The sequence below is a fragment of the Lynx rufus genome, unplaced genomic scaffold, assembly GCF_022079265.1.
Source record: "Lynx rufus isolate CCGP_SWC_20201006 ecotype Redwood Valley unplaced genomic scaffold, mLynRuf1.p SCAF_17, whole genome shotgun sequence".
NCBI lineage: Eukaryota > Metazoa > Chordata > Mammalia > Carnivora > Felidae > Lynx > Lynx rufus.
In genome coordinates, this window is record NW_025814831.1 from 23,147,350 (window position 1) to 23,175,274 (window position 27,925).

At 34.9% G+C, this 27,925-nt stretch overlaps 1 protein-coding gene across 1 annotated transcript in view; it reads left to right on the top strand.

Moving 5' to 3' along the window:
* The window catches only part of CEP128 (centrosomal protein 128), a 382,564-nt gene that overhangs the window by 55,666 nt on the left and 298,973 nt on the right, over positions 1-27,925 (top strand). Inside the window, exons 8-10 of the mRNA XM_047080283.1 lie at positions 4,192-4,308; positions 23,377-23,463; positions 26,032-26,106. Of these exons, the coding sequence (XP_046936239.1) occupies positions 4,192-4,308; positions 23,377-23,463; positions 26,032-26,106 (279 nt within the window). The remainder of the gene's footprint in view (positions 1-4,191; positions 4,309-23,376; positions 23,464-26,031; positions 26,107-27,925) is intronic.

Genomic DNA, 27,925 nt, shown 5'->3' on the forward strand with positions numbered 1-27,925 from the left:
GCTTCCTGGATTTTGATGTCTGTGTTTTTCCACAGGTTAGGAAAGTTTTCTGCCATGATTTGCTTACATAACCCTTCTACCCCTATTTCTCTCTCTTCCCCCCTATGATTCTGATGTTGTTCCTTTTTAATGAGTCACTGATTTCTCTAATTTTTAAATTGTGCTCTTTTGCCTTTATCTCCCTTTTTTTCTGCTTCATTATTCTCCATAAGTTTGTCCTCTATATCACTGATTCTCTGTTCTGCCTTGTCCATCCTTGCTGCTGCTGCATCCATCCGTGATTGCAGCTCAGTTATAGCATTTTTTACTTCATCGTGACCAGTTTTTACTTCTTTTATCTCTGCAGAAAGGGATTCTAATCTGTTTTCGACTCCAGCTACTATTCTTATTATCGTGATTCTAAACTCTGGTTCAGACATCTTGCTTGTATCTGCATTGGTTAAGTCCCTGGCTGTCATTTTGTCCTGCCGTTTCTTTTGGGGTGAATTCCTTCGTTTCGTCATTTTGAAGGGAGAAAAGGAATTAATGAGGTAGAAAAAATTAAAGTAAAAAATTAAAATTAAAACAATATTAAAATTAAAAAATTAAAAACACACAAAAAGAATCAAATAAATGATGCTAGATCCTAGGTGTGTTTTGGTCTGGGTGTTGAAAGTGGCTTGATAGATTAGAGAAAAAAGGGGAAAGAAGAAAAAAAAAGGAAATAATTTGAAAACTTGAAAAAATGAATACGCTGAAGTAGACTAAAATGAAATGATGGACATAAACTAGAATTTGGACAAATTTACACAAAAGTAAAAAATATAGTAACAAAATTAAAGAAAAATATATTTAGTAAAAATGGAAAATCAAAGTGAATTCTTTCTGTATTCAAGAAAGAGAAAAGATATGAAAAAAAAAGTGAATAGATGGACCTGCTAACATACTGAAATACGACTGAAATTACTTCGTTTTACCCTGGATGTCAGACTATGAAGCGCTTTATAGTCCATAAACTAAGCAGGCGGTGAGATTTCTGTTCTTGAAGAGCGAGGTTGGCCCATTTGGGCGGGGTTGAGTTTAACAGCTCACTTCTCCAGTAGATGGTGCTGCTAGCCTACTGGGGTGGATTGTTGTGGCACTTGTAGGTGCATATGTGCATGTGTGGGAGTGGTGAAAATGGCATCACCCAGCTACCCAGTCTCTAGTATTGGAACTCTCTTCTCCTTGATCAGCAATCTCTCACCCGTCCTTTGTCTTCAGCTTTCATCCACTCCCTGCTTTTACACTGTCCATGACTGAGCCCCAGGTTGTACCTCTTTCCCGAGTTTTGTCTCAGATGTGGCTATTTTCCCTGGCCCCTTACTTCTGAGGGACTGCAGTTTGACCCGTTCTGCCCCTCTGCGGAGGGTCTCACCAAGCAATGGCTGAATGCTGGCCGCACCCAGGAAAATTTGCATTACTGTGCTGCTGACGAAGCCCATAGACTGCGGCCAGGTGCCTGCCCGCCCCAGAAAAAGTTCGTTAGATAGTGTAGCAGCAGCATCTCAGGGATTATGGAAAATCACAACACATATTTGTCACTAGTGTTCACCCTTAATGACCTTGTTCCAGGATCAGTGATGTTGCCATTCTCTGGGGTCTGCTTGGCCCAGGTTGCTTCCCAGCCTCTAGCAAATGTCCTTCCAGCAGTGGAACTGCTTCTCCCCGTGTGGCTCAAGAACCTCCTGGACCCCACTCTTCTCCTGGGGATTTGCTGTTAACCAGAGCACCGCCACGTATTGAGCTGCGGAGTTGCAGACGATCTGCGGTCCCCCTGTTTATAGTCTTAATGGAATTTAAACCCTCTCCTTTCTCTTTTCTCCCTTTTTAGTTCAGTCCCTGTGGCTGTTTCCAATTTTCCACTTTCTCTCCAGCTGCTTTTGTGGGGGGTGTTTTTCCTGTATTCTCCCCACCGTCTCTGTTCTCTCTCCACACTCAAAAGCACCTCTCTGCCCTCTGCGGCTTCTCTCTCAAGTTCACTTCTCCACACTGCGTACCTTCTGACTTCTGTGGTTCAGGTTGTGCATATTGTTGTGTTAATCCTCAGATCACTTTTCTAGGTGTGCAGGATGGTTTAGTGTTGGTCTGAGTGTATTTCATGGATGCGAGACACAAAAAACTTCCATGCTGTTCGTCCATCTTGGCTCCCTCTACATTCATTGTTTTAGAACTCTTTTTATCTTGTAAAACAAACTATACCCATTAAGTGACAACCCCCCAAACTCCCGTTTTCTAGTCCCTGGACGTCACCTTTCTACTTTCTGTCTGTATGAATTTCACTACTCCAGGTACCTCATATAAGTGGAGTGATACAGTATTTATCTATTTGTGACTGGCTTATTTCACTTATCATAATGTCTCCAAGGTTTATCCATGTTGTAGCATGTGTAAGAATTTTATTCCTTTTTAAGACTTAATAATATTCCATTGTATTGTGTAAATCACATTTGGTCGATCTATTTATCTGTCAGGGGACACTTGGGTTGCTTCCATCTTTTGGCTATTGTGAATAATGCTGCTTATGAACATGGGTCTACAAATAACTCTTTAAGACCCTGCTTTCAATTCTTTTGAGTGTATATCTAGAAATAGAACTGCTGGTAACTCTATTTTTATTTTTTAAGGAAGCAACTTACTGTTTTCCATAGAATCTGTACAATTTTATACTCCCACTAACAGTGTACCAGGGTTCCAGTTTCTCTCCAACACCTGTTATTTTCTGTTTTTTTTTTTTTTTTTTTTTAATTTTGTTGTTCTGTTTTTTTGGATAGCCATCCTAATAAGTGTGAGATGGTTCTGTATTATTTATTTTCTGATGAATGTTGCTATTAGTTACTTTTTACATTCATAGTGAATATAAAGGTATTTCAATTTTGTAAAAATTGCATGAATTAACCTTTTGTTTTTTTAGTATTTATCCAATATTGTTTTCTGCTACAGTAGGTACTGCATTTATTTCAGATGCAGTAGTAAATTGTTAAATGGGACAAGGTTGATTACTAGGATAAATGAAAAGATTAATGCTAAAGGATGTTTTGAGTTTTTAGTAAAGCACTGTGAATATCACAGTAAATATCTTAGTTGTTTTTAAGCAGTAGAAATTGGAAACCCAAGAATGATCATTCTTAGTAAATAGTAACTGCTAAATTTTTTGTTCAGTGTTTATTGACAGATTAAACTTATATTGACCAATGTCTTTTTAAAAACCAACTTGATTTGAGCTATAATTTATCATAAAATTAATCTGCTTTATGTGTACAGTTCAGTGATTTTTTAAATGTACTGAGTTGTGCAACCATCACCATAATCCAGTTTACAACATTTCCATTGTCCCAGTAAGATTCCTTGTGACCAAGACCCTCCTGGCTATATAGAATTGTTGGCAAAAGATTTCTTATAATGAGGCTGTATTTATTGCTTCTCTTAAATGAATCCAAATGTTTTCTATCCCTTGTATCCTGCTTCACCAAATATACATTGTCAAATAGGTAAATTTTATAGGTATAATGATACACATGAAATGTGTTTGAATTTGTACAACTTTTAGCAAGGAAAATCTTGCATCAGAGAAAGAAATTTTTTCATGTTTATTTTAGAGGGTCCCAATTAAACATTTTTCTGTTTGACTTTAGTTTTTGATCTTTTGCAGCTGGTTTATTTTCAGTAGATCACAGTAGAAAAGATTGACAAGCTCATGAAAAACACTTTTAATTATTTGCTGCTCATAGACATCAAAACCTTTCTAGGCAGGTCATGTTTATAGATAATTAAAATGAAAAAGAACTAAATAGATCAGTTTATCATTAATAGAGTAATAAATGCAGTTGTTGGCAAACTTGGCGTTTTCCTTCTAATTCACCAGAGGGCACTCTTTTCTAGTCTATTTTAACTCTGATCTTCTGATTATTATATTATACTTTGAAAGATTTAAGTCCTTCATTGGGTTCCAGGTCTGGATTATTTGGACACTAATGATTGTTTTCTTCTGTAACTTTCAGTCAGTTTTTTTGTGATCTGCTTTATAATAAGCATCGTTAAAAAGCACTATAAACAAGCTATTCTTAAATGCTATATAGGCAGTAGTGTATGCGGCATGAAATATCTCTCCAATGTTGTCTTTTATTGCCTACTAGCTCTATCATGTCACTGTTTCTGTCTGTTGATGTTAAGGTTTCAGATCGGGTGGAACGACGGCTTCAGGAAATAGAGAGAGAGATGCGCACAGAAAGGGAGCTGGTGGAAAGACGGCAGGATCAACTGGGACTTATTTCTTTGCAGCTACAGGAGGTTTGTAAAAAAAATACCTTCTCAGAGAGTAAATCTTAAGTTTGATAATTACTTAGCTGCTGTTAAAATGATTAGAGTTCCTTGGTTGTTGCATGTGGCAGTATATTTCATTCCATATGAGAAATATAGCATATAGTTTGCATAGTTCAGTGTGAAGAAGACAGCCCTACCTGGTTCAAACCCAAAGTCTGCTGCTTGCTAGCTTTGTGACCTTGAGCAAGTTCCTTAGTTTGTCTGGGCTCATTTTCTCTGTGGAAAGTGGAAATAATAATAGTTTTTACCTAATCAGGTTTTTACCTAATGTAGTGTCTGGCATGTATTCAAAATGTTAACTGAAAGTATTATTATTCTGATAAATTTTCCTTGGCATGAACTAGACCAGGGGTCAGCAAACTATGGCCAGTGGGTCAAATGTGGCCCACTGCGTATTTTTGAAAATAAAGTTTTATTGGAACAAGCTGTTCCATTCTTACTATTTGTGGAAGGTGGTGTTTATTTTGTTCTTTGTTTTTATTTTAAAACACCATGGCAGCATTGAAGAGTTGTAAAAGAAACTATCTGACCCACAAAGCCTGAAGTATTGACTGTCTGGTCCATTTGTAAAAGTTTGCCAACCCCTAGACTGGACTATGGTCAAACCATTTCAAAATTGAGATCACTTACCTTTCAGGTATCTTTTGAAATTTCAGACTTATGAGGGCACTGAAAAAATTACAACAAAGGACTTCTGTATACTCGTTACCTAGATTCTCCCAATATTCACGTTTTACCTGAATGAATTCACATTTTACTTGTTTTATCATTATATATGTATGTATGTTATAATAATCATAGTAATGTAAAATAATTATTTTTATTAGATACGATTTTTTTGAGCTGGTTGCAGACACGATGTAAATACTTACATAGCTAAATAATAAGGTGTGTACATTCTCTTCCATAATCACAGGAAATTAATTTTGGATCAATACTATGATATAATCTATAGTTTTTTGGTTTTTTTTTTTAATAACCTATAGTTTTTATTCAAATTTTGCTACTGACATCCTTTTCTGGTCCAGGGTACAATACAGGGTCACATATGGCATGTGACCATCATGTCTCTTTGGTCTGGAACAGTTTTTTCAATTTTTCTTTTTTGTCATGACCGTGACAACTTTGCAGAGTACTGGCCAGTTATTTTGTAGAATGCCTTTCTTTTTGGTTTTTTGATGTTGCCTCATGACTAAATTCAGGTTATGTACTTTTGGCAGGAAATCCAGAGAATTGGTATTTCACTTTTTCCAGGATATCTTACTAGGAGGCATGTAATGTCCATTTGTCCCTTTACCAGTAAAAATGGAACATTTGGTTGAGGTGTTATCTGCCAGGTTTCTTCACTGTAAATTTTACTATTAGGCCTTTTTAATTATTTATTTTATGGGGAGATTCTTAGAAACTTGGAAATAGCTTATATCTTATCATATTTTTACCCACAGATGTTAACATTTATTAATATTCTCTCTTGAAACAGTTAAAACTCCTAAGTGATGCTAGATGGTGATTTTTTTTTTTTTTTTGCACATTGCATCATTTTTTCTACATTTATGAATTGGATTCCTACTGTGTGGAAGGGCTTTGCTTTTTCTCTTAATGTTGGTGTAGATTTGTGAATTCTCACTATATTACATTAGTGATGTTTTATTACTATCATTGTAAAAAATTGTTGAAATTCCCTTTAAATGTGTCTTAGATCTATACATAAAGTATAAAAAATTAAAACAAGAAAACTTAAAAATTAAAAAAATGATTTCTTTCTTCTTTACAAAATGGTTTTCTCTAAAAATGGTGTTCTACAAATGCACTTATGTGTGCATGAACATCACTAACCCTTATAAATTGATGGATTAAATTTTTTTCCTAAGTATTAGGAGACACTGCCAATTGAAAATTAGGAGCAAAAAGTGCAACCTTAAATTATAATGTAAGCTGACAGAAAAATCTACTTTTGTTTTCTAAAGTTCCGTTTTTCTCCGTTTCACAAAAGGAGGCATACCCTTGTTAGTTGGTAATTACTTTGAAGAGGATACTTTGTTGAATAATTAGATACAGCATGTGGGTAGCCTTTTTTTTAAAACCTTGATTTTTATACATTTGTTCTCAAAGCAAATTGCATCTGGTGAGCTTAAGAATAGTACTGAAGAGACAATTGTTCTTTTTTACAAGAGAAAATTAGAGAAATTTTCTGTACTTATTTTCCTCTTTCTTTGCAGAATGCACAAAATTACAAAGAAAGAAGGAGAGGAAGATTGCTTCCCACCCCTATTCTTGAGAAACCAGAGCCTGAATATTTGCATTGTAATTGTCAATTTGACTAAAAGCTTGAGTTGTGATTTGGAATTCCATCTCTGACAATACAATAGAGGATCACTATTGATGAGAAATGTTTAATTTCATATTTTGTCACTTTAAGTGGTGACCTATATGCTTTTAAAAGGTGGTTTTGGATTAAACAATGCAGTGGAAGCTGGAAAGGATTAATTTAGGCTGATACGTTTTCCTACTCCCAAGTTAAGTGGCTTAGGCTGTTCTGGAAAGGTCATGTTTAAGGAGAGGAAACACTTTGCTTTTTGTTCAATATTAAAAAACACTTTTGCAAATACCTGTACTGTATGATCATAGTAATTGATATATTTTGTTTCTGGCTGTGGTGAGAAAATGAAAGTATAGGTGAGTAAGGAGGCCTGATTTTAGCCACTGTGCTCTTCTGCCTCCTTAAAATGTATAATTCAATCTTGGTGAATATTATGACATTTAAAAATTGTTAAGAGATTAGGAGTATTCATTAAAAATTCCAGGATGTCAGAGATTTCTAGGTATAATGTCATATTACAGCGAGGCAATATGTAGTTTTGGTTAAAACCTGCTTCTTTTTAGTGATCTAATGAGGTCCTTAGAACTTTATTCCCATTTAATGAAAAACACAGTATTAATCATTGGAAATAGATTGAGAACGGCACTCTCCTCTTCTTGTTTAGAGGTCTTAAGAAGGAATTGTTCACTTTTTAATGTGTATGTGTGTTTTTCCCTCTCCTGGTCTAAACATGTGAGCTGTGGACACTCTGGAATCTACTCCCTTTATTAAGTGTCAGCTACTCATGTGCTACTGATGTCACATGAATGTCAGTTTTTCTTAACTTGGTAAGGACCTTCACTGGTCTTCAGACTTCATATTTTAAACTATGTTGTTTTGGGATCTCAGTAGAGGCCTTTTTAGAGAGGTGAATATTTCATATTGTGCAGTAAATATTCTTTTTATATATCTTTTTAAAATTTTGAATGGTTATTCTAGTACTCTGAACTTTTATTAATCAAATTCAAATATTGTTCAGCCTATAACCCTCGGTCTTTCCTTGTCAAACCAGTATGCAAACAATAAAATATTTGTTTAATATTTATCATATTACAAACTCTTAGTAAGCTAACTTTGATTAGTTAAATATAGTGGAGTGGGGTTGGCATGGTGAGTGTTAGGGTCACAAATGAGGTCTTTAGAAGTAAGCTCAAGTCAAAGCTTTTTCTTTTTTGCAGGCCCCAAAATAACATAAGATCCTAGATAAAATTTCTAACTCTTGGCTATGGCATCTTGGGAATTCCTGACTTGTTTTTTTTTTTTTTTTTCCTAGCTGTTTCTTGTAAATTGATTGTTATTTCTCCATCTTCATTTGAATTACTTAAAACAGAATACACGAGACAAATGCTGGGTGCATATTTGTAAATGCTTCTCAGATCTTTTCGTAGAATATTAAAGTGCTAGCTCTCCCACTTACCCCACCAGTAATATTCCATGCTTGCTGATGATCTTGGGAGAATCAGGTGCTTCAAGGTTTAAAGGTGCTTTGTGGAGAAGCCTGTGGGGGAAGGTAAAGGATGGAATCTTAATTGAAGATGGTGAAGATTAGTGGGGAATTGTTAGTGTAAGATGGGAGTCCAGCTCAGTGGTTTTTCAGTCTGTCTGTCTATGGGAAACCAGATTATGTGAGCCTCATCAGTAACATTAAAGTCATGTACAGAAAAATTAAAGTGATTGATAGATTTTTTTTCAATATTTTTCTTCATCTTTTGGCATTCGTACCAATTGTGAAAAACTAATGAAGAAATAGCTGTTTGTTCCTTCCCAGAAATGTCATTGTGGCTCCAGAGATGCTGAGTACTATGGATACTTCACCTAAGAAAAGCCTTGGGTACAGTTTATAAATGTATTTAGTTTGGACTCATTAAGGGAGAAGCTTCTAAGGAAGCCAAGAATGTTTTCTTAATGTCCTTTTAATAGCTTTAGCATCTCCCTTGAGACTTCTGTGTCAATTCAGAGGAGAACCTAGTCAGGCAAATGTTCTAACGTGCCCCTCATTAACCCTTTCCTTTCAAGGCTCCCCTACTCCGGTTTGGAGCCACAGGGGCCTTTCTAAGGCTGGTTGATTTTGAACTCCCCTTCACTTATCTTTCTAGGGCTGAATTGCATAACTTTTGCATGGCACTTTATCCTCTCATGTTGGCATAGTCTGTGCCCCCACATTTTCACATGTTTATTTCTTAGTACACACTTCCCTTACCCCATTAATGTTATTAGATGCCTTTTATATAAATGTCGGTTAAATCATCCTGACTTTGACCATCCCAGTAGCCTTCTTGGGCTTTGAGAAAGACCAGTAGAACTTACAAGCAAACAGGAATGTAAAATACAAGTTCCGTGGAAAGCTCAGAAGATGTACTGTATTTTCCCAGTCCCTGGGACATGAGTTCTAGAATGCAGTCCTTTTCAGGCCCAGGTGACCGGGGGGGGGGGGGGGGGGGATGTGGTAAGCAGAGAATAACACAGTAAGGGTGACATTTGGGGCCTTCAGACTGCCAAGGGCCTGAGAGCACTGAGTATCACAAAAGCACAACTACACGTGTACTATTCTGTAGGAAAATGTGTGTAGCTGGGGGAAATTCAAAAATTCTTGCTCTAGTGTGTATTCTTTATGGAGTGGAGCTGTTTGTGTGGGATAAATCTGAGCCTTATTTTAAGCCATGGTTTTTATTCAATAAACCCAGATCCCATCAACTATTTTTCTCCTTTTACAGACATGGCTTTTTTCTCCTCACTATTCAGCTTCTAGTGATATATTTCACATGAGGTTTTTTTGTCTCAGGTCATTACTAATAACTATTCCTATTACTATTTTTATTAAATATTAAACATTAACATATTTATTAAATATTTTATTAGTATTTTGTATAAATATGTTATTAAATATGGAAAGTAACCACATTTAATAAATGTATAACTGATGTGATCATATCATAAATGCTCATGCATTCTTTTTAATGTAGCTTTATTTATTTGTTTGGCTCATTCCCCTATCTCTTATGTGTTCTCTCGTTATCAACCATTAATCCTACTCACTAAGAAAAAGGAACCAGTGTAAACATGTGGAAGAGATCCCTTTATATTTTCCCTAATTATTGCTCTTAATTGTCCTAGACAGACATCTGTGGACCATATTACACCTTTGCATGTATAGGATTTTTTGTATATTTTATCTTGATAAAATGAGATCACATTATATATATGTACATTCTGCATTTTGCTTTTTCCTCCCACCAATACTTCCTGGAAATTCCTTGAACTAGCTGATGTGGTTCAAACTTAATCTTTTATTACCACGGTTGGATTTTTATCATAATAGAGGTTATAAGATTATTTTTTCAGAAGGTTCCAACCTTTTACATTTCTGTTCATGAAATGGTTGAGAATGGCCCTTTTCTCTCCATTCTCTTTAATATTTGCCAGGCTCCTGGGTATAAAGCATTAACTCATTTTTATGTTTATTTGCATTTCCCTATTAGTGAACTTGAACATCTTTTCACATATTTGTCGGCAGTTTGCATTTGTGCCCGTACAGATAGCTTGCTTATCACTGCTCATTTGGAAATACTGGATTGCTTGTGTTTTCCCTCAGGAATTTTACTTTTTTAATGACAGGAGGAAGGAATCTGTGTTGTTTTTTATGTGACTAATGAGTTGCCTCAACATCATTTTTGAATAATTTGTTCTTTCCCCTCTGATTTAAATGCTACTTCTGTTATATATCTAGTTCCCCATGGTGTCTGTCTGGTTCTATATACTTTTGTATTGATCTGTTTGTCTATCCCCGAACTGATAGCATTTTGTCTTCATTATTATAGCTTTCATTATATCTTGGTAAATGATAATGAAAATCTCTTGTCATGTTCCATGAAAAATACTGCTGGCATTTTGATTGTAATTGCACTGAATATATAGATTAATTTGGAGAGGTATTTTCTAATATTCTTCAGTAATGTTTTATAATTTTATAGAAAGGTCTTATACATTTTTGTTAGAGTTATTCCCAGGTATCTTAGGGTTTTCCTTTCTATTGTGAATGGAATATTTTCTTTTATTGCATCTCTGATTGGTTATTTAGAATATGTAGGAGTACAGTTGGTTTTATATGTGGCTTTTGTATGCAACGCTTTTGCTTAATGATCTTATTTTCTAATTTGTTAGCAACCTTCATGTATTACTATCATGTACTATATTTTGTGTAGATAATCATATATAAAATGAAAGGCAGTTTAGTCTCTAACTTTATTATTCATTTTTTTTTGTCATTGCTTTATTGCACTGGCTAGAAACTCAAGTGCAATATTGAATAGAAACAAAGATAGCAAGAATTTTTGCTTTGTTCCTATTTTTATAGGAATGCTTCCAAAGTGTTAAAGTGTTTCGTATTGTTTGCTTCTGTTTTTTGTTTTTTTTTTCAGTGCTGTCCTTTATCAGATTAAGAACATTGCCTTCTATTCATAGGTTTTCAAGAAGTTTTTTGTTTGTTTCTTAAAAATCATAATGTGTTGTGGAATTTATTAAATACTCTTGCTGCTTGCTGTATTTCTCTTTTGATATTGAAATGTGAATGTTACCAATGAATTTTGACCCCTCCTAGCACTTGTTTTTTGGTCAAAATGTGTTGATTCTTATACATTGCTGAGTTAATTTGCTAGCATTTTCTTAGGATTTTTATCTTTATGTTTATGATTGAGGGCTTATAATTTTCTTTGTACTTGTCTTCTTGGATTTGGAAGCAAGGTTACATTAACCTCATAAAATGAATTTGGTAGATTCCTTCTTTTTCTATTTCCTGGCTCTGTTTAAGAGAGAGATTGTCTATTTCTTGAATGTTTGTTGAAACTCACCCATAAAACCATTTACACCTGTTATTTTTTTGGTTGCCTGAGGTTTTCAATTTCTTCCTTTCTTTCTATTTCTTCCTTTTTCTTTCTTTCTTTCTTTCTTTCTTTCTTTCTTTCTTTCTTTCTTTCTTTCTTTCTTTCTTTCATGGTTTATATAGCCTTTTTACTTGTTAAGTCAGTTTGGTAATTCATGATTTTATATGTTATCCATTTTGTCTGTATTTTGAAATTAATTTTAAAAAGCAATCATAGGGGGCACCTGGGTGGCTCAGTCGGTTAAGTGTCTAACCCTTCGTTTTGGCTCAGGTCATGAGTTTGAGCACTGAGTTGGGCTGTATACTGACTGTGGAGCCTGCTGGAGATTCTCACTCTCACTCTCACTCTCACTCTCACTCTCACTCTGCCCCTCCCCAGCTCCCACATGGACTCTCTTTCTCTCTCTCAAAATAAATAAACTTAAAAAAAAAAGCAATCATAGCTCTGATTTATTATTTTTAAATCTTTCTCTGAAGCTGTTACTCTTTTGCTTTAGTGTTATTTAGTTATTCCTTTTTCCTTTTTCATTATTAGTCTTGCTAGATATTATGATTATTAGTTTTCATTTTGACTAGCTTTACTACTCCATCACTTCTGTTTTAACTCTATTACTTTTTTCAAACTTTTGTTTAATTTTTTAGGATAATTGTTTCATTTTTTAGACTTGCAAGTTAGAAACATTAGTTGATCTGGTTTTCAAATTAATACTGAAAATTCAAGAAATTACCATATGTTTTGATATGCTGTTCTTTTTTTGTTTTTGTTTTTGATGGCTGGATTAGTCAGTTTACACTTATGATTAATTGATGCATTTGGAAATTTTTTTAAATCATTTTATGTTTTTTTAAACATATTCCTTTCCTTTCCTTTCCTTTCCTTTCCTTTCCTTTCCTTTCCTTTCCTTTCCTTTCCTTTCCTTTCCTTCCCTTTCCCTCTCCCTCTCCCTCTCCCTCTCCCTCTCCCTCTCCCTCTCCCTCTCCCTCTCCCTCTCCCTCTCCCTCTCCCTCTCCCTCTCCCTCTCCCTCTCCCTCTCCCTCTCCCTCTCCCTCTCCCTCTCCCTCTCCTTCTCCTTCTTCTCCTCCTCCTCCTCCTCCTCCTCCTCCTCCTCCTCCTCCTTTTCCTTTTCCCTTTCCTTTCCTTTCCTTTCCTTTCCTTTCCCTCCCCCTTCTTTTTTGTTTGGTACTGGATTGAAATGTATATTCATTCTAATACTTCTGGCTCTAAAGCTGTAGATTATATTTCTATTTTTTAGATGGTTATTCTCAAATTTTAAACATTACATCTATAACTACAAATTATTCTAAGAAATCTGTGCTCTAAGCATAGTGATGTCCTCTCAGTGTCTTATCAGAACATTTTTCTTCTGACCCTCAGCAAACTTCTCTCTTCTCATCCTTGAGGTTTCATCGTTGTCCCCTCTTCAGGAGGCTCTGTTCCCTCCTTCCCTCTCTTTTCTAAAAAAGCTCTTTTCTGCCCCAGTTTTTTTCTTTTTTATCAAATTACTTGAGCTTTTCATAGCACTTAAAAACTGCCTGTAGTTGTATGTTTGTTTACTTATATTATGGTATGTCTCCACCACTAAAACGGGAACTCTGTTAGCAGGAACTTTGTCCATCACGCCTGTTTTCCGGGGCATGTAGTGCTGTGTGTTTCCCACAGCAGTCATTCCGTGAGTACTTGTTGAAGGAATGACCGTTGTTTTCACACAGGAGTGACCGTTTAGCTATATGTAGCACACTTGGTTAAAAAAACTTTTTTTTTTCCCTTTCAGGTTTGTCTACATTGTATTTTCCCACTGCTCTTATTTCTGCAGAGAACAAAGTAAATGCTAACAGATTTTAACTTCTTTGAAGTTGAATATATAATACTCTAAGTGATTTAACTGGAATCTCACAAACATTCTTCAAGAATTCAGACCATCACAATTAAATTCTCACTTTTTAGAGTATGTTGATATGGTGGTTTACTGTTTTTCAAATTGTGTTGAGAACTTAGGACAGCTAGGTTACTGGTTTCTTAATGTAAAACCGACAAAATTAGAAAAAAAAATTAGACTAGAACTGCTCAGATACATGAATTCTGAAATTAAGACTTTAAAATATTAGTTACAGATTTCTGAAACAGTGTTGATTTGGCTGTGTGGATATGAATGAACTGATTCTTCATGGAGTTGTTCCCATTTGGGGTCACTACCAGAGGCTGATTGGCTTTGATTTGCGAACATAACAAATAATGGACAGAAAAGAGATACATTATTTTTCTTTTTAATTTTCAGAACTTTTGAAAGTTCTTTCAATATAGGTTTTTCACATAATTTACACTAAATGTTTCAAATGTAGATGATAAAAGTCTTAGGAGGATACTCAAAAATAGGAAATTACTGCATGTTTTTGACCACTAGTCGTCAGTATTGAACCATCAATTGTGACCAAGCAGGCATCCTTCGTTAAAGTTGCTAAACTTTCTTGGAAAATGATTATAATACATGTATCTCTACTATTAGGACTCCCTGAAAGTATACTTGGCACAGACAGTACAACTGAAAAATAATGTAATTATTTAACTTTTGTTATTTGAAAATTTACATTTGAAACAGTGTTGCTTTTTACTGTTGAAAAATAAAATATGAAGCATTGAGTATTATATATTAAGACATCTGTTATATTTACCACTAAAACTATCATTTCTATGCCTTTTGTTGGAGTTTCTTTCATGCTTCCCATTTAGGGTTACAGTTTTTCCCTCTCTCACTCCGTCCCTATGTGGAAAAAGTCTTTTTACTTCTAGTAAAACAATGAGAGACTGTAATTTGATATGAGAGTTATTCCACTGGAATCATGTATTCTCGTGCCCTTTTCCATGGTTCATGTATCTAATATATATAGAAATGTGCCAAAGATGCACTTTCTCTAAATTTTTATCTTCTATAGATCCAAACTTTCTCCTAATTATTGTTTTCGTTTCCTTAATAATCACTGCCTTTGCAATCTGTTGTCTACCCAACCTAGTTACAGTCATTTTCCACTGGTGTTCTAATGCTGTTTGATCTTTCCTCTGTGTAATCTTGTTTGTTTGTGTTTCTTTACCTGGCAGAAAAGCATTTTTTATAGCTCTATTATGACTCATTGCATTCCTAGTTAATTTACATTTGTATTGAGTACTCATGATCCTTTTTTCTTTTTGTAAATACTGAAGCTGTGGTATTCATTATTTATTGCCCAAGAAATGGGAATCTGCTTAGAGTTTCCTAATATATCTTTGTCCATCTTATGGCCAAGTTAGAACAGTATTTACACCTCTAACTTTATTATGTAGTCATTTGATGGGCCTTGTATGGCAGTGAGGAAAAGTTGTGTGATTTCATATTTTTATCTGAGATTGAGATCCTGAAGCATTGTTATCCACTGTCAGTCTTGGATGGGAATCCTGTTAGAGGAGTGCTGTGATTCAGAGCCACAAAGACTTGGGCAGACGTGGGTTGCTGGAGCTCCATTTCCTGTTCTTTCCTCTCCTGACCTGGGAACTTGTACAGAAGGTGCTAAATTACATCTTTTTGTGTGATTTGTCCTAGTAAGTAGCTCCTATGATTGATTTCTTCTTACAAAGATGGATACTCATCTTGACAACAAAAACAATTTTAATTTTATATTTAAAAATTTTTATGTTTTTCTTTTCTGTCCCTTCCTTTGCATTTCTCTCATCTTTCGCATCTAGTCCATCATTAAATTCTGTCTAATTTAAATTCTATTTTAAAAAGTACATTCTGAATTGGTAACTGCTCATCTCCTCTACTACTATACTTTCATCTATCCTCTTGTCTCTGTTTTCTCCTGCTTGGGCTGGTGTAGAAGCCCCCTTGTTTCCATTCTTAGCTTCTTACAGTCTTTTCCCCACAGAATCAGATAGTGCCATGTCATTCTCTCTGAACCCTTCAATGGTTTATTTATCATCCTCAGAATGAAATGTGAAGTCCTCAACCTACAAGACCCCTCTGATAGGGTTTCTACATGCCCCCTCACCCTAATTCTGTGTCATTCTTCGTGTCCACTGTAGGCCAACGACACTGTTGCTTTTCCACAGCCAGGCACCCTCCTGCTCTTGGACATTTGCACTTTCCATTTCCATAGCCAGGAATTTTCAACTCTGAAAGCAGTTGCGTTGTTTACCCTTATGTCATTCAGAGCCCTACTTCAGCAAGGCCTTATTAACTATCCTAGATAAAATACCCTTTCCTCACTCTTGAGGCCCTTATGTTGTCGTACTTTTTCTTGATAGCACTTTTCATTACCTGTCATCTGTCTGTCCTCTGAGCAAAATGCAGGCACAGTTTTGATCGTTGCTGTATCTATAGTTCCTAGAGCAGTGGCTGACATGGAATAAGGCCCCAAAAAAGTGTTTCTTAAAGAAAGGAATGAATAAATGTTGTCTACTATGTAGTCAGAATTGTATATAGTAAAATATTCATCAGCACATACCTTCATGTACTTACTATATACCAGGTACTGTGCTGGGGACTAGGGATTTCATGGTACTTACAATGCTGTCTTCACTTTTAAGGGCTCCCATTTTAGTTGAGAAAGAAATGTTAACATCTAATTCACTGAGGGTGTTATTTAAGCTTTGAAATGGGCTTCAGAGTGCTCAGAGGGGAAATAATTCCCTGTTCTTGATCCTTTGGGAAAATTTGGGTGGAAGAAGTGGCATTTTTGCTGAGACTTTGTGTTTTCAGAACACTGTAGGCATTTCTTTTATGAGTGTGATTCTGCCCCATTGCTTATTGCTACATGATAAGCACTTTACCAATCTGTGGCTGAAATTCTTATTTAAATTCTGACTCACTATAGTTTTGATTTCAAAATTGTTCTCTCTCATTTTGTGACATGTTAATTATTTTCTTCTCTCTTTTATGTTTGTTACCTGTGGATTACTAATGTTTTTGCAAGGATAAAGTAAACACTTTTCTGTAAGGTTGTGAAAGAACCATTAATGTTACCATGCTGTTAAAAAGGAAATAGATGGAAAAGAATGATGGTCTATTATGGGATTTGTCTTTCAAAGCTGGTTGAACACTATTTGGCACAGCTTGAAATGTGCAAGTCCAAGATATATCATGTTCTCCAGTTTTCTTCCTTAGTCTTTTTCTTGATTTACCTCTTTGCCTCCTGCACCCCTCCCTGCTGATTTAACCTATAAGTCTGTTTTATTAGGCTTTGATCATTTCACATGACACTAAAACACTTTTAACATCTTTTCTGTGGAAAATATCTTTTCCCCCAAAACTCCTTGTAGAAGAGAAGCTGGAAGAGATCTTTTATGTTGTCTCTTTCAACCTTGTACTCACTCAGTACTTGAATTTCTATTAACAGAGTAAACTTCCCATGGATATTATAGACAGCTTGCACAAGCCATATTCCCTTTCTTTTATTGGGAAATACTGATAGTGATAGCTGGTCAGATTAAAGAATATTCCAGATTTGATGATATATTTCAGAAGCCTACTATTTAATGTTGATAACACAAAAGTTGATAGGGTAGAAATATTTTCTACATCATAGGAGAAGTAATATGTTAACTGTTAACATGCCAGCAAAGGCCTTTGGATTCCTTTGAAGGATGCAGTTTTATGAGATGATGTATAGATATAAGTTGTCCTGAAATTCTTAAAGTCTCATTTCTGTATAATTAACACTTATGTCATCTATTCTTAGGCCTTTTACTTTATTAAGAAAATATTACCTAAGACTATTAATTATTAAATGTTTATAATGTGCTTTCTGTCTCCCTTTACCTCTCCGTTTTCAGTGACCTTTCTTCCAAATCCTCCAATGTAGATAACATATTTTCTTATTATTCACATGTCCTTGAACGAGGTGTATTCTTCCATATATTTTCCTGGACTGATCAATTTGCTTGTAGCTTCCTCATTTCTACTCTCATTGAAGTTAGCCCTCTTGTGATTTTTTTGATCCTCTTTTTTTCTTTTTTCTTTCTTTTTTTTTTTTTTTCCCCTGATCATTTGCCCTCTAGGTTCTTAAAGAACCGTTTCTTATTTTCTCCAAAATGGCCATTATGGTCTCTGGCTCATTTCTTTTTTAAGTTTTTAAAATTTATTTTTGAGAGAGAGAAAGAGAGTACAACTGGAGGAGAGGCATAGAAGGATAGGTGAGACACAGAATCCAAAGTAGGCTCCAACCTGAGCTGTCAGTGCAGAGCTGGATTCATGGCTGAACCCATAAACTGTGAGATCATGACCTGAGCTGATGTCTACTGAGCCCCCCAGACACCCTCCTTTCTTTATTTCACCTGTTATTTAAGCATATGTATAGATGTTCTTGTAAAGCACCTCACATTCTGTTTGGAAATATTTGTGGTTTGCATTATAAATAAATACTCTTATTGCTGCTGTGAGTTACATTTAAGTCTGACACATTTTATGTTCGTACCATATATGACTACATCTTAAAATATTGTTTAATCACATTTATTTTGCTATGTGTACTTATTTGTTGTTGCCAATATTGTCATCATAAACTGTAACAAACAAGGCTAGCATGGATCTCTGCGAGTCCCTCTGTAGCACCATATGCAAATAGACGTTTAATGCCGCTAATGCTATGATGATGAAAAATATCTGTGCTTTTGTTGACTGAACAGCTGCCTGACAATAGACTGAGATTTTCTGAGTGCAGGACTTGTTTAATTTCTACTTTGTGCTTTTCTTGAGGAGTGTAATGTTTCTGTCTACATTTTCAGTGAATCTATCCTAGACCATCTGTTTATAAAGCCCTTTTCCACCATTATCAATTAATATTTATTGGGCAGCTACTGAGTGCATAGTGATATTGTGTAAACAGAGACCACTCTGCTACAGATAGACTTATTCATTGACTTGGTACTGTTTTATTTTGATTAGAAAATGGTAAAAAAAAAAAAAAAATCCAGAAGCATAAAATAACATCCTCTAACTGTAAACAGTGAAAGATGTTCTATATTTACAGGGCATTCTGCTCAAATACAAATAAAACTTGAGAGATTTTAAATTAAATTTTTATAATTATCTGTGATCTTCTGTTTGTCAACAATTCTAACTCAGTGGTCCTGTAATTAGAAAGTCAAATGAAGTGTCGTATCGCTCTGGGATTTCTAATAAAACTGTGAGTCTCTTTTTTGAGAGGAAACTACTCAGATAAAAACAGACCCTCCACTAAGAGCTTTTGCTTTTGGATTTTGAAGGAAATCCTGGAAAGTGCACTTGTTGGGCTCACATTTAACTTTACTTGCAAGATTTTTATTAAGTAAAAGATTGCATAAAAATAAACTCCATTCCAGTAAAAGCAATGGCATTTTAAGGAATAATACTCATTACCATTGTTGCTTTTGTATTAAAGAAGGCAAAAGACTTGTATGTCTTTTCAGCATACCAACTTTGTAGGCAGTGATTAAGATTTTGTTTTGCATATTGGCAAATTTAATAACATATAAAGAATGAAATCTTGACAGTAGTCAGTAGGGGTTTTACTTTAGAGTTATTTTTATAGTCATTGTAGTGGATCTTGCTGATTCATCCAGGATCTCTGGCCTAGTTATTCTTCTATGTGGCCTTTGGCTAAGGTTTAGGGTAAAGACTATGACCATGGAACAGAGCAAAGGGAATTGGCTCTCATGGTGATTGAACCCATGACCTTGGTTGGCTTTGTGGGCACAAGGTGCCCCAGCCAGTCATAGACTCCATAAATATGGACATAGTAGAAACAGTAAGTTTCCTTTATAGGTCAGCAATAAGTGTCTATCTGTCCTCCCACGATAATTTCTATAAAAGTTCTTTGGATTCCTGAAAAAATAAACACCTTAGCATAAGAAGACAAAAAAAAAAAAAAAAAAAAAAAAGAAGAAGAAGAAGAAAAGACATCTGAGCCATTCTCAAACAAAAGCTTTGAGTTTTATGTTTCAAAACCTCAGGTATCTTTAAAGAATGTCATTAAGGATTACAATTACCATCAGAAATAATACCAATGTACTTAACTACTGATAAATCTTACTTAACTACATGATACTTGATATTACTCTGCCTTTTGAAAAACAGGAATGGTTGCATCTTGTGACTCCATGCACTATGTGCTTACCACTTGCATCTGGAAAATACACATAATTCAACTGGCACAAGTTTTTAGAATTTCCCCCTTACTCTGATATCCCGGAATCTGTATGGTGTTATAATAGTAATGATTACAGTTGGATTCTCTTTGGACTTTATCATGTAATTTCTACTTTAACTTATTAAGCTTATTTTTTTTTTTCTTTTTTGTAGTGGTAGATGTTGGTATAGAACTTTTGTTCCTTGGTTATGGCTGAAAAATAAATTTCTTTGAACAGTTTAAAATCTATCTGGCTATTTTTAAGTTAGATATTGGTTCAGGGATTTAGAATATGAATGCATTGTTTTCTGCCTTAAAAAGAAAGTTAATTTTTTTTGTTTTGCTTGGTTTTTGTTGGCACAGATAATCCCCAACTGGATGAACTTAAAGGCTAAAATTTTCCATGACTTGAGCTAGTTCTCATGTGGGAGGAATCTCTAACTTGATTTAGGAAAAAACAAAATTTAGAAATTCACAGAACTTGACAGAAATAAAATCTCTGTTAATTTAAGTGAGTAGTACTAGTTCTGAGCAATAAAATCCTGCTGCATTATGCATATATATTCATTTTCAAAATATGTATTATTCTATTGATGTTTGATGGTTTTAGAGCTGTGATTTAGGTTTCCAAACAAGAATTTTAGAAATAGACACCAGATCTCCATCTTAAAAAAAAAAAAAAAAGGAGTTAAATGAGTTTCTTATTACAGTATTCTATACATACTAAGTACTTAGTAATTTTTTTTCTTGATTTGAAATATAGCAAATGTTCTTAAAGCTATTTAAAAATTTTAATATACATAAATATAAACAACTTTTAACTTTATAGTTCATGTGGTCTTATCTGGCTCAGAATAGCATTATATCGTGAAGCTTAAAATATTTGCTGACTTTTATTTTGTACCTACATGAAGAATTTAATTATAAAAAACATAGTCAAATGAGCTATAAAGCAATGAAAAGACATAGAGACACTTTAAAGGCACTTCAAGTGAAAGAAGCCAGCCTGAAAAGACTACATACTGTATGATCCCAACTATGTGACATTCTGGGAAAGAAAAACCATGGTGACAGTAAAGAGATCAATGGTTGCCGGAATTTGGGAGGTAAGGGATGAATAGGTAGAGCACAGAGGATTTTTAGGGCAGTGAAAATACACTATAATACTGTAATGATGGATATATGTTATTCTATATTTGTTTAAATCCGTAGAGTGTACGGCACCAAAAATGAACCCTAATGTAAATTACAGGTGATTATAACGTGTCAGTGTAGGTTCATTAGTTGTAACGATGCACTACTTTGTTGAAGGAAGTTGATAATGGGGGAAGTTATGCCTGTATGAAGACACCGGTGTATATGGGAACTCAGTTTCCCTCTCAATTTTTCTGTGAACCTAACTCCCCCCGCCCCCCAAGGAAGAAAAAAAAGTCTTTAAAAATATATAGTAAGAGCAACAATTTTCTAATTCTCAGTGACTTGACTTCTTCCTTCTTTGTTACTGGGAGGAGAAATCTGACTTGGAAGTTTGTACCTTTTCAGGTGTGATATTACTGACCTGTTGTTTGATATGAGCACAGACTTGTTTTTCTATAGTCTGGTTGGTTTACCAGTGAGTCATCTACATGTTCTTGCCCTTGTGACCAAAGGCATGCACTTGTAGCACTGCTGAATGATGAGGATGAGACCAGATAGTTTATGTTCATCATTTTTTTTTTTTTATTACATTTCAGTAGCCTGTGTGGGAGTTATGATAGGACCTTTATTTCATTCCAGCTTCTTCATTCTTACCCAAGCTGACTGGTCCCTTTACAGTAGACAAAGGGCCTTTAATTCCCTATTTGTTCTTTATTTTTGAGTGTGTTATTTAGAGCCTCTTGATAAACATGCCTGTTGTCAAAGTTGTGGGAGCTTTTATGGTCAGATGAGATGTCTACAAACATTTTCCTTTTCTCCTTTCCCTTACTTTTTAAAAGAAAAGGCTGTCCCCCCCCCTCCCCCCGATTTTATAAATAACTGAGAATTCAGAATCATCTACCTTCAAAGAACTACAGTAATATAATACTCAATATGTTAGTCTTTTTAATGGAAATAGGTATACTTAAGGAAAAGAAGAAAAATTGTTGTTATTAAAGATTTAAATGTGCCCCAGGGACCCACTATTAAGGCTCAGTGTTGTTGCTGTAATCTTAAACATGTAAAAGACAGTCTGCATCCTGGAGCAGGGTATGATAGCTTTATAGCTAAACTGCTTTTAAGGAAAAAATGAGCTTTAAAAAGCAAAATAACATAATAATAGAAATTCATTGGCATGTGATTTTTTTCCTCTTTTTATAACTGCTTTTACTGGGTCAGTTTTAATATAATTCTCAGTTTCTTGATCTAAGTCAATGGGAAGGAAATCTAGTGTCGCCTTATACACTTAAAAAGGTAGTAAATGAGTTAAAGTTTGTTATTAAGGTTTAAAGAAATATCTTGTATTTTCGATTCAGTTAGTTTTAAAAATCTTTATCTTTGAGTGTTATTTGTGTTTTCAGACTTTTAAAGTGCATTAAAATATATGTATGGGGTCTTAGGAGTTAGATTTTCTTTCTTTGTGTTTCATTGTAAACTATGTAATGTAGAAAAAGATTCAGTAGTCTGGGCTAGAATATTGCACATGTGTTTGTTTGTTTACTGACTGATGGTCTAATGTTCAAACTTAATGACATTTCTAGGTGATGTGGTGGAAACGTAGTAATTTGCTTTGGGTTCTCCTTAAGACCTCACTTTTATTCCTCTACTGAAAACAATAGTATTTAAGTTCTCACTGATTAAAATTTTCTAAGACTTCTGTATCTGTAGAGTAAAAGGAGAAATAAAAAAGGGGGGGTGTTAAATAACATTTTGGGCACCAAGTAGAGCTATAATAGAAAGGTATATTATTTGGAAAAGAGATATCACAAGTTAACTGGTCAGATGTGGAAGGTAGAAAGTGAAGAGGAAAGGAAATTTTATTGCATATTCCTAGGTAGCCAAAAGAATTAGAGGTTCTTTTATTCATTTATCTCATATATGGAAATTTAGATTTTTAAAAAGTTGACTTTCAGAAGAATTATGTTTTTATGAGGCATAATTCCATGTACTATAAAACACAATTTGTTTAATTAAAGTTCAGCTTATTGATTTCTATTTCTTTCGCATCAAGTAAAAGTATTAATATTTATACTAATTATAAGAAATGAAGATTAAATATTTCTTAGCCTAAGCATGAAAATAATTTCTCACATTGCCCTTTAAGGGGAATTAATTCTGGTAACTGATAGATCTTTACAGGGGTGGGAATGTAGGGATGTTGGGTGTGGTTATGAGTTTAAGTTTTCGAAATTGAGAACTGGAAGAGAGGCAAACTGCTTTGCATAACCTGGAGAGGGAGATTTAGAAGCCTGTGGGGAAGTTCCAGAAGGTGCAAAGAAAGTAAACAACGAGGGTGGACAAGATGTGAGGGAACAGCAAATAGCCCAAGAGAATTGCGAGAACAGCCAGTGTTTGGTGGCTCTTTGATGAGCATACTCCACTGATCTGTAATAGTCTTCTGTAAATTCCAGATCCTAACAGTGTCTTTCGGTTTTCTATGGGTTTTGGACTAATACACATTTTTTTTTTTAATCTTTCATTCTAGGCACTGAAGAAACAAGAAGCTAAAGCAGATGAAAATGAGGGAGCCATGAAAAATAAGCTAAGACAGACTGAAACTGAGAAGAGTCAAGTAAGATTTTGAGAAAGTAACACTGTTTGGAGCCGGTGATATTTGTTGAGTGTCTTAAAAGTTGTCCCTGGGATCATTTGTTAAGACACAGTGAAGCCTTTATGTTCTGATATGGAATCACTTGGTTTGATGGCTCTGCCATTCTCTGTTGCTTGGTCTGGGAAACGCGTACAGGTCATTTGCTACCTTTTCACCTGGCCACTTCCTTTCTAGAGGCGAGTCGAACTTGGAACATGCAAGGAGCTTGACTTTGCTGAAGGGTTAGGAAAAAGACTTGTTGTTTAAAGGATGGGTATTTTGAATATATTCATTTTCATCATAGAAGATAGGCGTAGGCGCAACCTACAGGAAGAATCCTCTATTCTCATTAGATATTAAGGACTTTTGACATGTATTCATGTCTGCAAACCTATAGAGCCTAGGGCATTAGAATTAGAAAGGAATTTAGAAGATAGATAACTCTCCTCAGTTTGCAAATGAATAGATTCAAGGGTGAGCCCAATGATAAAATGAAAATTTGCCCCCCCCCCATGTAATATTCTTACTCCATATCACTTTTAAAATCTACCATGGCTTTCTTGATTTTTATTCACCAACCTAGTCAAGTTAAATGATGCATCCATGCTGCCTTTCTGGTAAGCGAGTTAGGTCAGGTCATCGTGCTTGCCCTTTGAGGGTCGAGGCTGCCAGAATTATCCAGTGGTCGTGACCAGTATGGGCCATGGTAGATTCTGAAGCCATTTTGACTGAAGTGTGATTCCTTCCCTCTTTATTTCTTCAAAAAAAGAAGACAAGTCAGATAGTATTTTGTGTGGATTCTGTGATTGTATACATACCTTATTATTTTTTTTTTTTTAGAATATGGTATTTTATTGGCCACATGTATAATTTTTTTTAAAACTTGTATAACCAGATTTAAAAATTATTTTGAAATAGTTACAGATTCATAAGGTGTTGCAAGACAGAATGTGCAGAGAGGTAATATGTGCCCTTCACCCAGTTTCCCTCAGTGGTAACATTTTGCATAGTTGTCATTCCATATCAAAACCAAGAAACTGATTTGGTACAGTTCACAGAATTTATTCAGATTTCACCAGCTTTATGTGCGCTCATTTGTGTGTGTAGTTCTGTGCAGTTGTATCTCATGTAGAGATTCATGTTGCTGTCACCACAGCAAAGATACAGAAACACAATGCCCCATTATGCTACTCCTTGATAACCATACCTACCACCTGGACCATATTTGAAGGACTAATATATAGAAAGTAGTTTGGTCAAGTGAAATAATAATTTAGGATAACTATCACAAATCTAAGCACTTAATAACACCTTAATATAAATTTGTGGTTTCATAGAACAGCCTTACTGTTACAAAATGCAAACATGTCTAACATATGTATTCTCTGGAATTTTAACAAACATGTGTCCCATCTGTAGGTGTGAAAAAGTAATTTTACTCTTCTCGGTTCTTTGGCTAATTTAATAATTAAATTGACATAAGACAGGTTAACAGGAGAAAAAAAAATTTGATTTTGTATGTGTAGAAGCTGCATAAAAATAAGAGCCTCAAAGACAGGCAGTTGAGGCTTGTATGCCATGCTGAGCTAAGGAAAGGGGATAGAGGTCTGGGGCTTCAAAGGAGAGGAAAACAATTCATAGGAAGATGAGAAGAGCAAATGTTTGGTAAACAAATGTTTGCCTTGTCTTACAGAGAAGTCTTTCAGGTATAAAAAGTTATCTCTGGGAATAGCTCTCTTCCTGGTACAGACTCCCTCTCTAAATTCTTTAATGCAATTAAGGGAGAGGTAAAAGCTTTTCCAGAGTCTGTTGGGTCTTGATTACCTTCAGCCCCAAAAATCCGTATGCCAAAGAGGCCTAATTTGGGGTGGTACATTCCTCTCCCCTTCACATCCTCTTAGATTTTTCAGCTTGTAGGAAGCTAGGCACATTCAGACTTTGTAGGTATTTGCACACTTTCTTTGAATATTTATCTTATGACTATATTAAGGAAATTTTAAGTATCTTATTCTGAGAATAAATATTTTTAAGTTTTAGGAATGTTACAAATATTGGAAATATTAGGAACGTTAGAATATTATGAATACACAAAATCACCATTTAGATGAAATATACTTTAGTCATTGGGTCCTCGAAGTTTTTATTCTAATTCAGTTCATATGACATTACATGTACTAAAGAAAAAAAAGTGTTTTGGAATTTAGATTACAGTGATTTAGAACTGGAAAGAATCTCAGAGATTGTCTAATACAAAGTCCTTATTTTAGAGATGACAGAAAGGAGACCTAAGGAAAAGAGGGTCATAGTTAATATGGAACTGACTTAGAACTCAGACCCCCTGAGGTCTGGTCTGGTTCACTTTGTTGTTATGCAAATAACATTATTTTCTTGGAAGCATCAATATGTTTTGATAGCAAGATGTTTTCTCCTGTTAGCTGTAAATATCTTCTGAAAACTTTTCCATTTTTCTACTCTTAAACTATACCTATAATAATTTAGTTATTTTCTGCCCCACTGGACATTTTTCTTTATCCTCTGTTGAAACTCTAGCTTGAACAAGAATTGGAGCTATCTCGAAGGTTATTGAATCAGTCGGAAGGCAGCAGAGAAACACTTCTGCATCAGGTAAATCTATGCAAGCTATGATAATCTGCTTTTAAATTAAATCAGGACTGGGGTCCCTTGGTGGTTCAGTCGGTTAAGCATCTGACTCTCGATTTCGGCTCAGGTCATGCTCTCACTGTTTGTGATGTCGAGCCCCGTTTTCGTCTCTGCGCTGACAGCAAGGAGCCTGCTCAGATTCTCTCTCTCCTTCTCGTGGCCCCTTTTTCACTCATGCATGTGTGCTTACTCTCTCAAGATAAATAAACATTTAAATAAACTTTAAAAAATAAAGATAAAAATTAAATTAGGATTGAGTCGCCTTTTCTATTCAATGTCTCTGTGAAAGGTAGAAGATCCCACCTAGGTCTAGAAGTTTTTTTTTCCGCCCCCTAAGGAATGTATATTAAAACGCATAAGCAAAAGAAGAAATCCTTTCAGGAAGAGTCAGAGAAACCTTAGTACAAAGCACTGGCCCAAGTTCCCACTGTGATAGTGAGTGCTGCTCCAATTTAGGATTTACCTCTCCTAGCATAACCAGTGTAAAAATGAGACTGGATGCATGAGATAAAAATTTCCCAGGAGTTTAATTTTATTCAAGGAGGCATTGGGAGAGTGAAGAAGTAAAATACATTAAACAGACCTTTGCATATTCAAGTTACTTTGCATTATTGTCTTATATTTATGGTTTTCAAGATGCTGCCTGCCCCTTTTAACCAAAGATAAAGCTTAATTTTAAAGCATAGCATTTTGTAGCCCGTAAGCCTGTAATGAGAGTTTGGTTCTTCTGCTATTTAAAGTTCAATAACTTGAAGTAGTCATCTTACATTGGATAAGGGCATATGTGTTTCTAATCGCCTGTCAGTGTTTGGTAGAAACTGCAGTTGTACCTTTTTCTGTTTTGAGGTGTGGCTTGCATAACTCACTACATAGTATGCTGGGTAGGCAGAAATGTCAGGCATCTTCGATGCTCAGGAGTATTACATTTTGACAATTAATGCTAAAAATATATCATAACATCTAATTTACAAAACCTTTAAAAATGTTCACTGACTTTGTTCTACAGCCAGTGTTACAATGGAATTAATGTTGGCAGAGTTCAGGTTTTCTTTTTTTCTAGTTTATATTTGTAGTCATTTACACTCTGATTTTTTTTTTTTTTTTTTTTTTTTTTGGTACTCTGACTTGTGATTTCTGATCTCATCTTTTGAAGTAAGAGATTACCATATTCAGGTTGTCATTGACTTAAACTGAGTCTTTTTGATACTCCTAATTTGCTTAATGGTCACTGGAGACATACCTGCTATGCGTTAGGCAATTTGCTAGTCTTTAGAAATACAGATGAATAACATAGTTCCTGACCTCAGTGAGTTTATAGTTTATTCAACAGCATTTATTTCTCACTTATTTTGAACAGTACTTTGATATTATAATATGCTAAATTGTGATCTTTTCACTTGAGTTTACCAGTCAATAGGCCATATTCACATGAAAGAGAAGGAGTAAAAAATATAAAAATGATTATGTAGGTGGTTTGGGTTAATAGTGGTGGAGTGCACTGAGTTCACAATAAGGGATTTTTGGAGTTTTTTTTTTTTTTTTTTTTTTTTTTTTTTTTTTTGTGTGTGTGTGTCAAATTCTTTGTCCCGATAGACACACAGAAGGGGAAAAAAGACATTCATTCTCTGTGGAAGTAATAGGAGAAATAAAGAAAAGGAGCGAGAGACTGTTCCACTGTGCTTGGCATAACAAGGAGGTTAACTGGGCTTCCGTTTGTGCTGACAGAAGCCCATGAGAAGTAATTTTTTTCCCTAGAAAAAATAATATACAATAATTTGTGAGT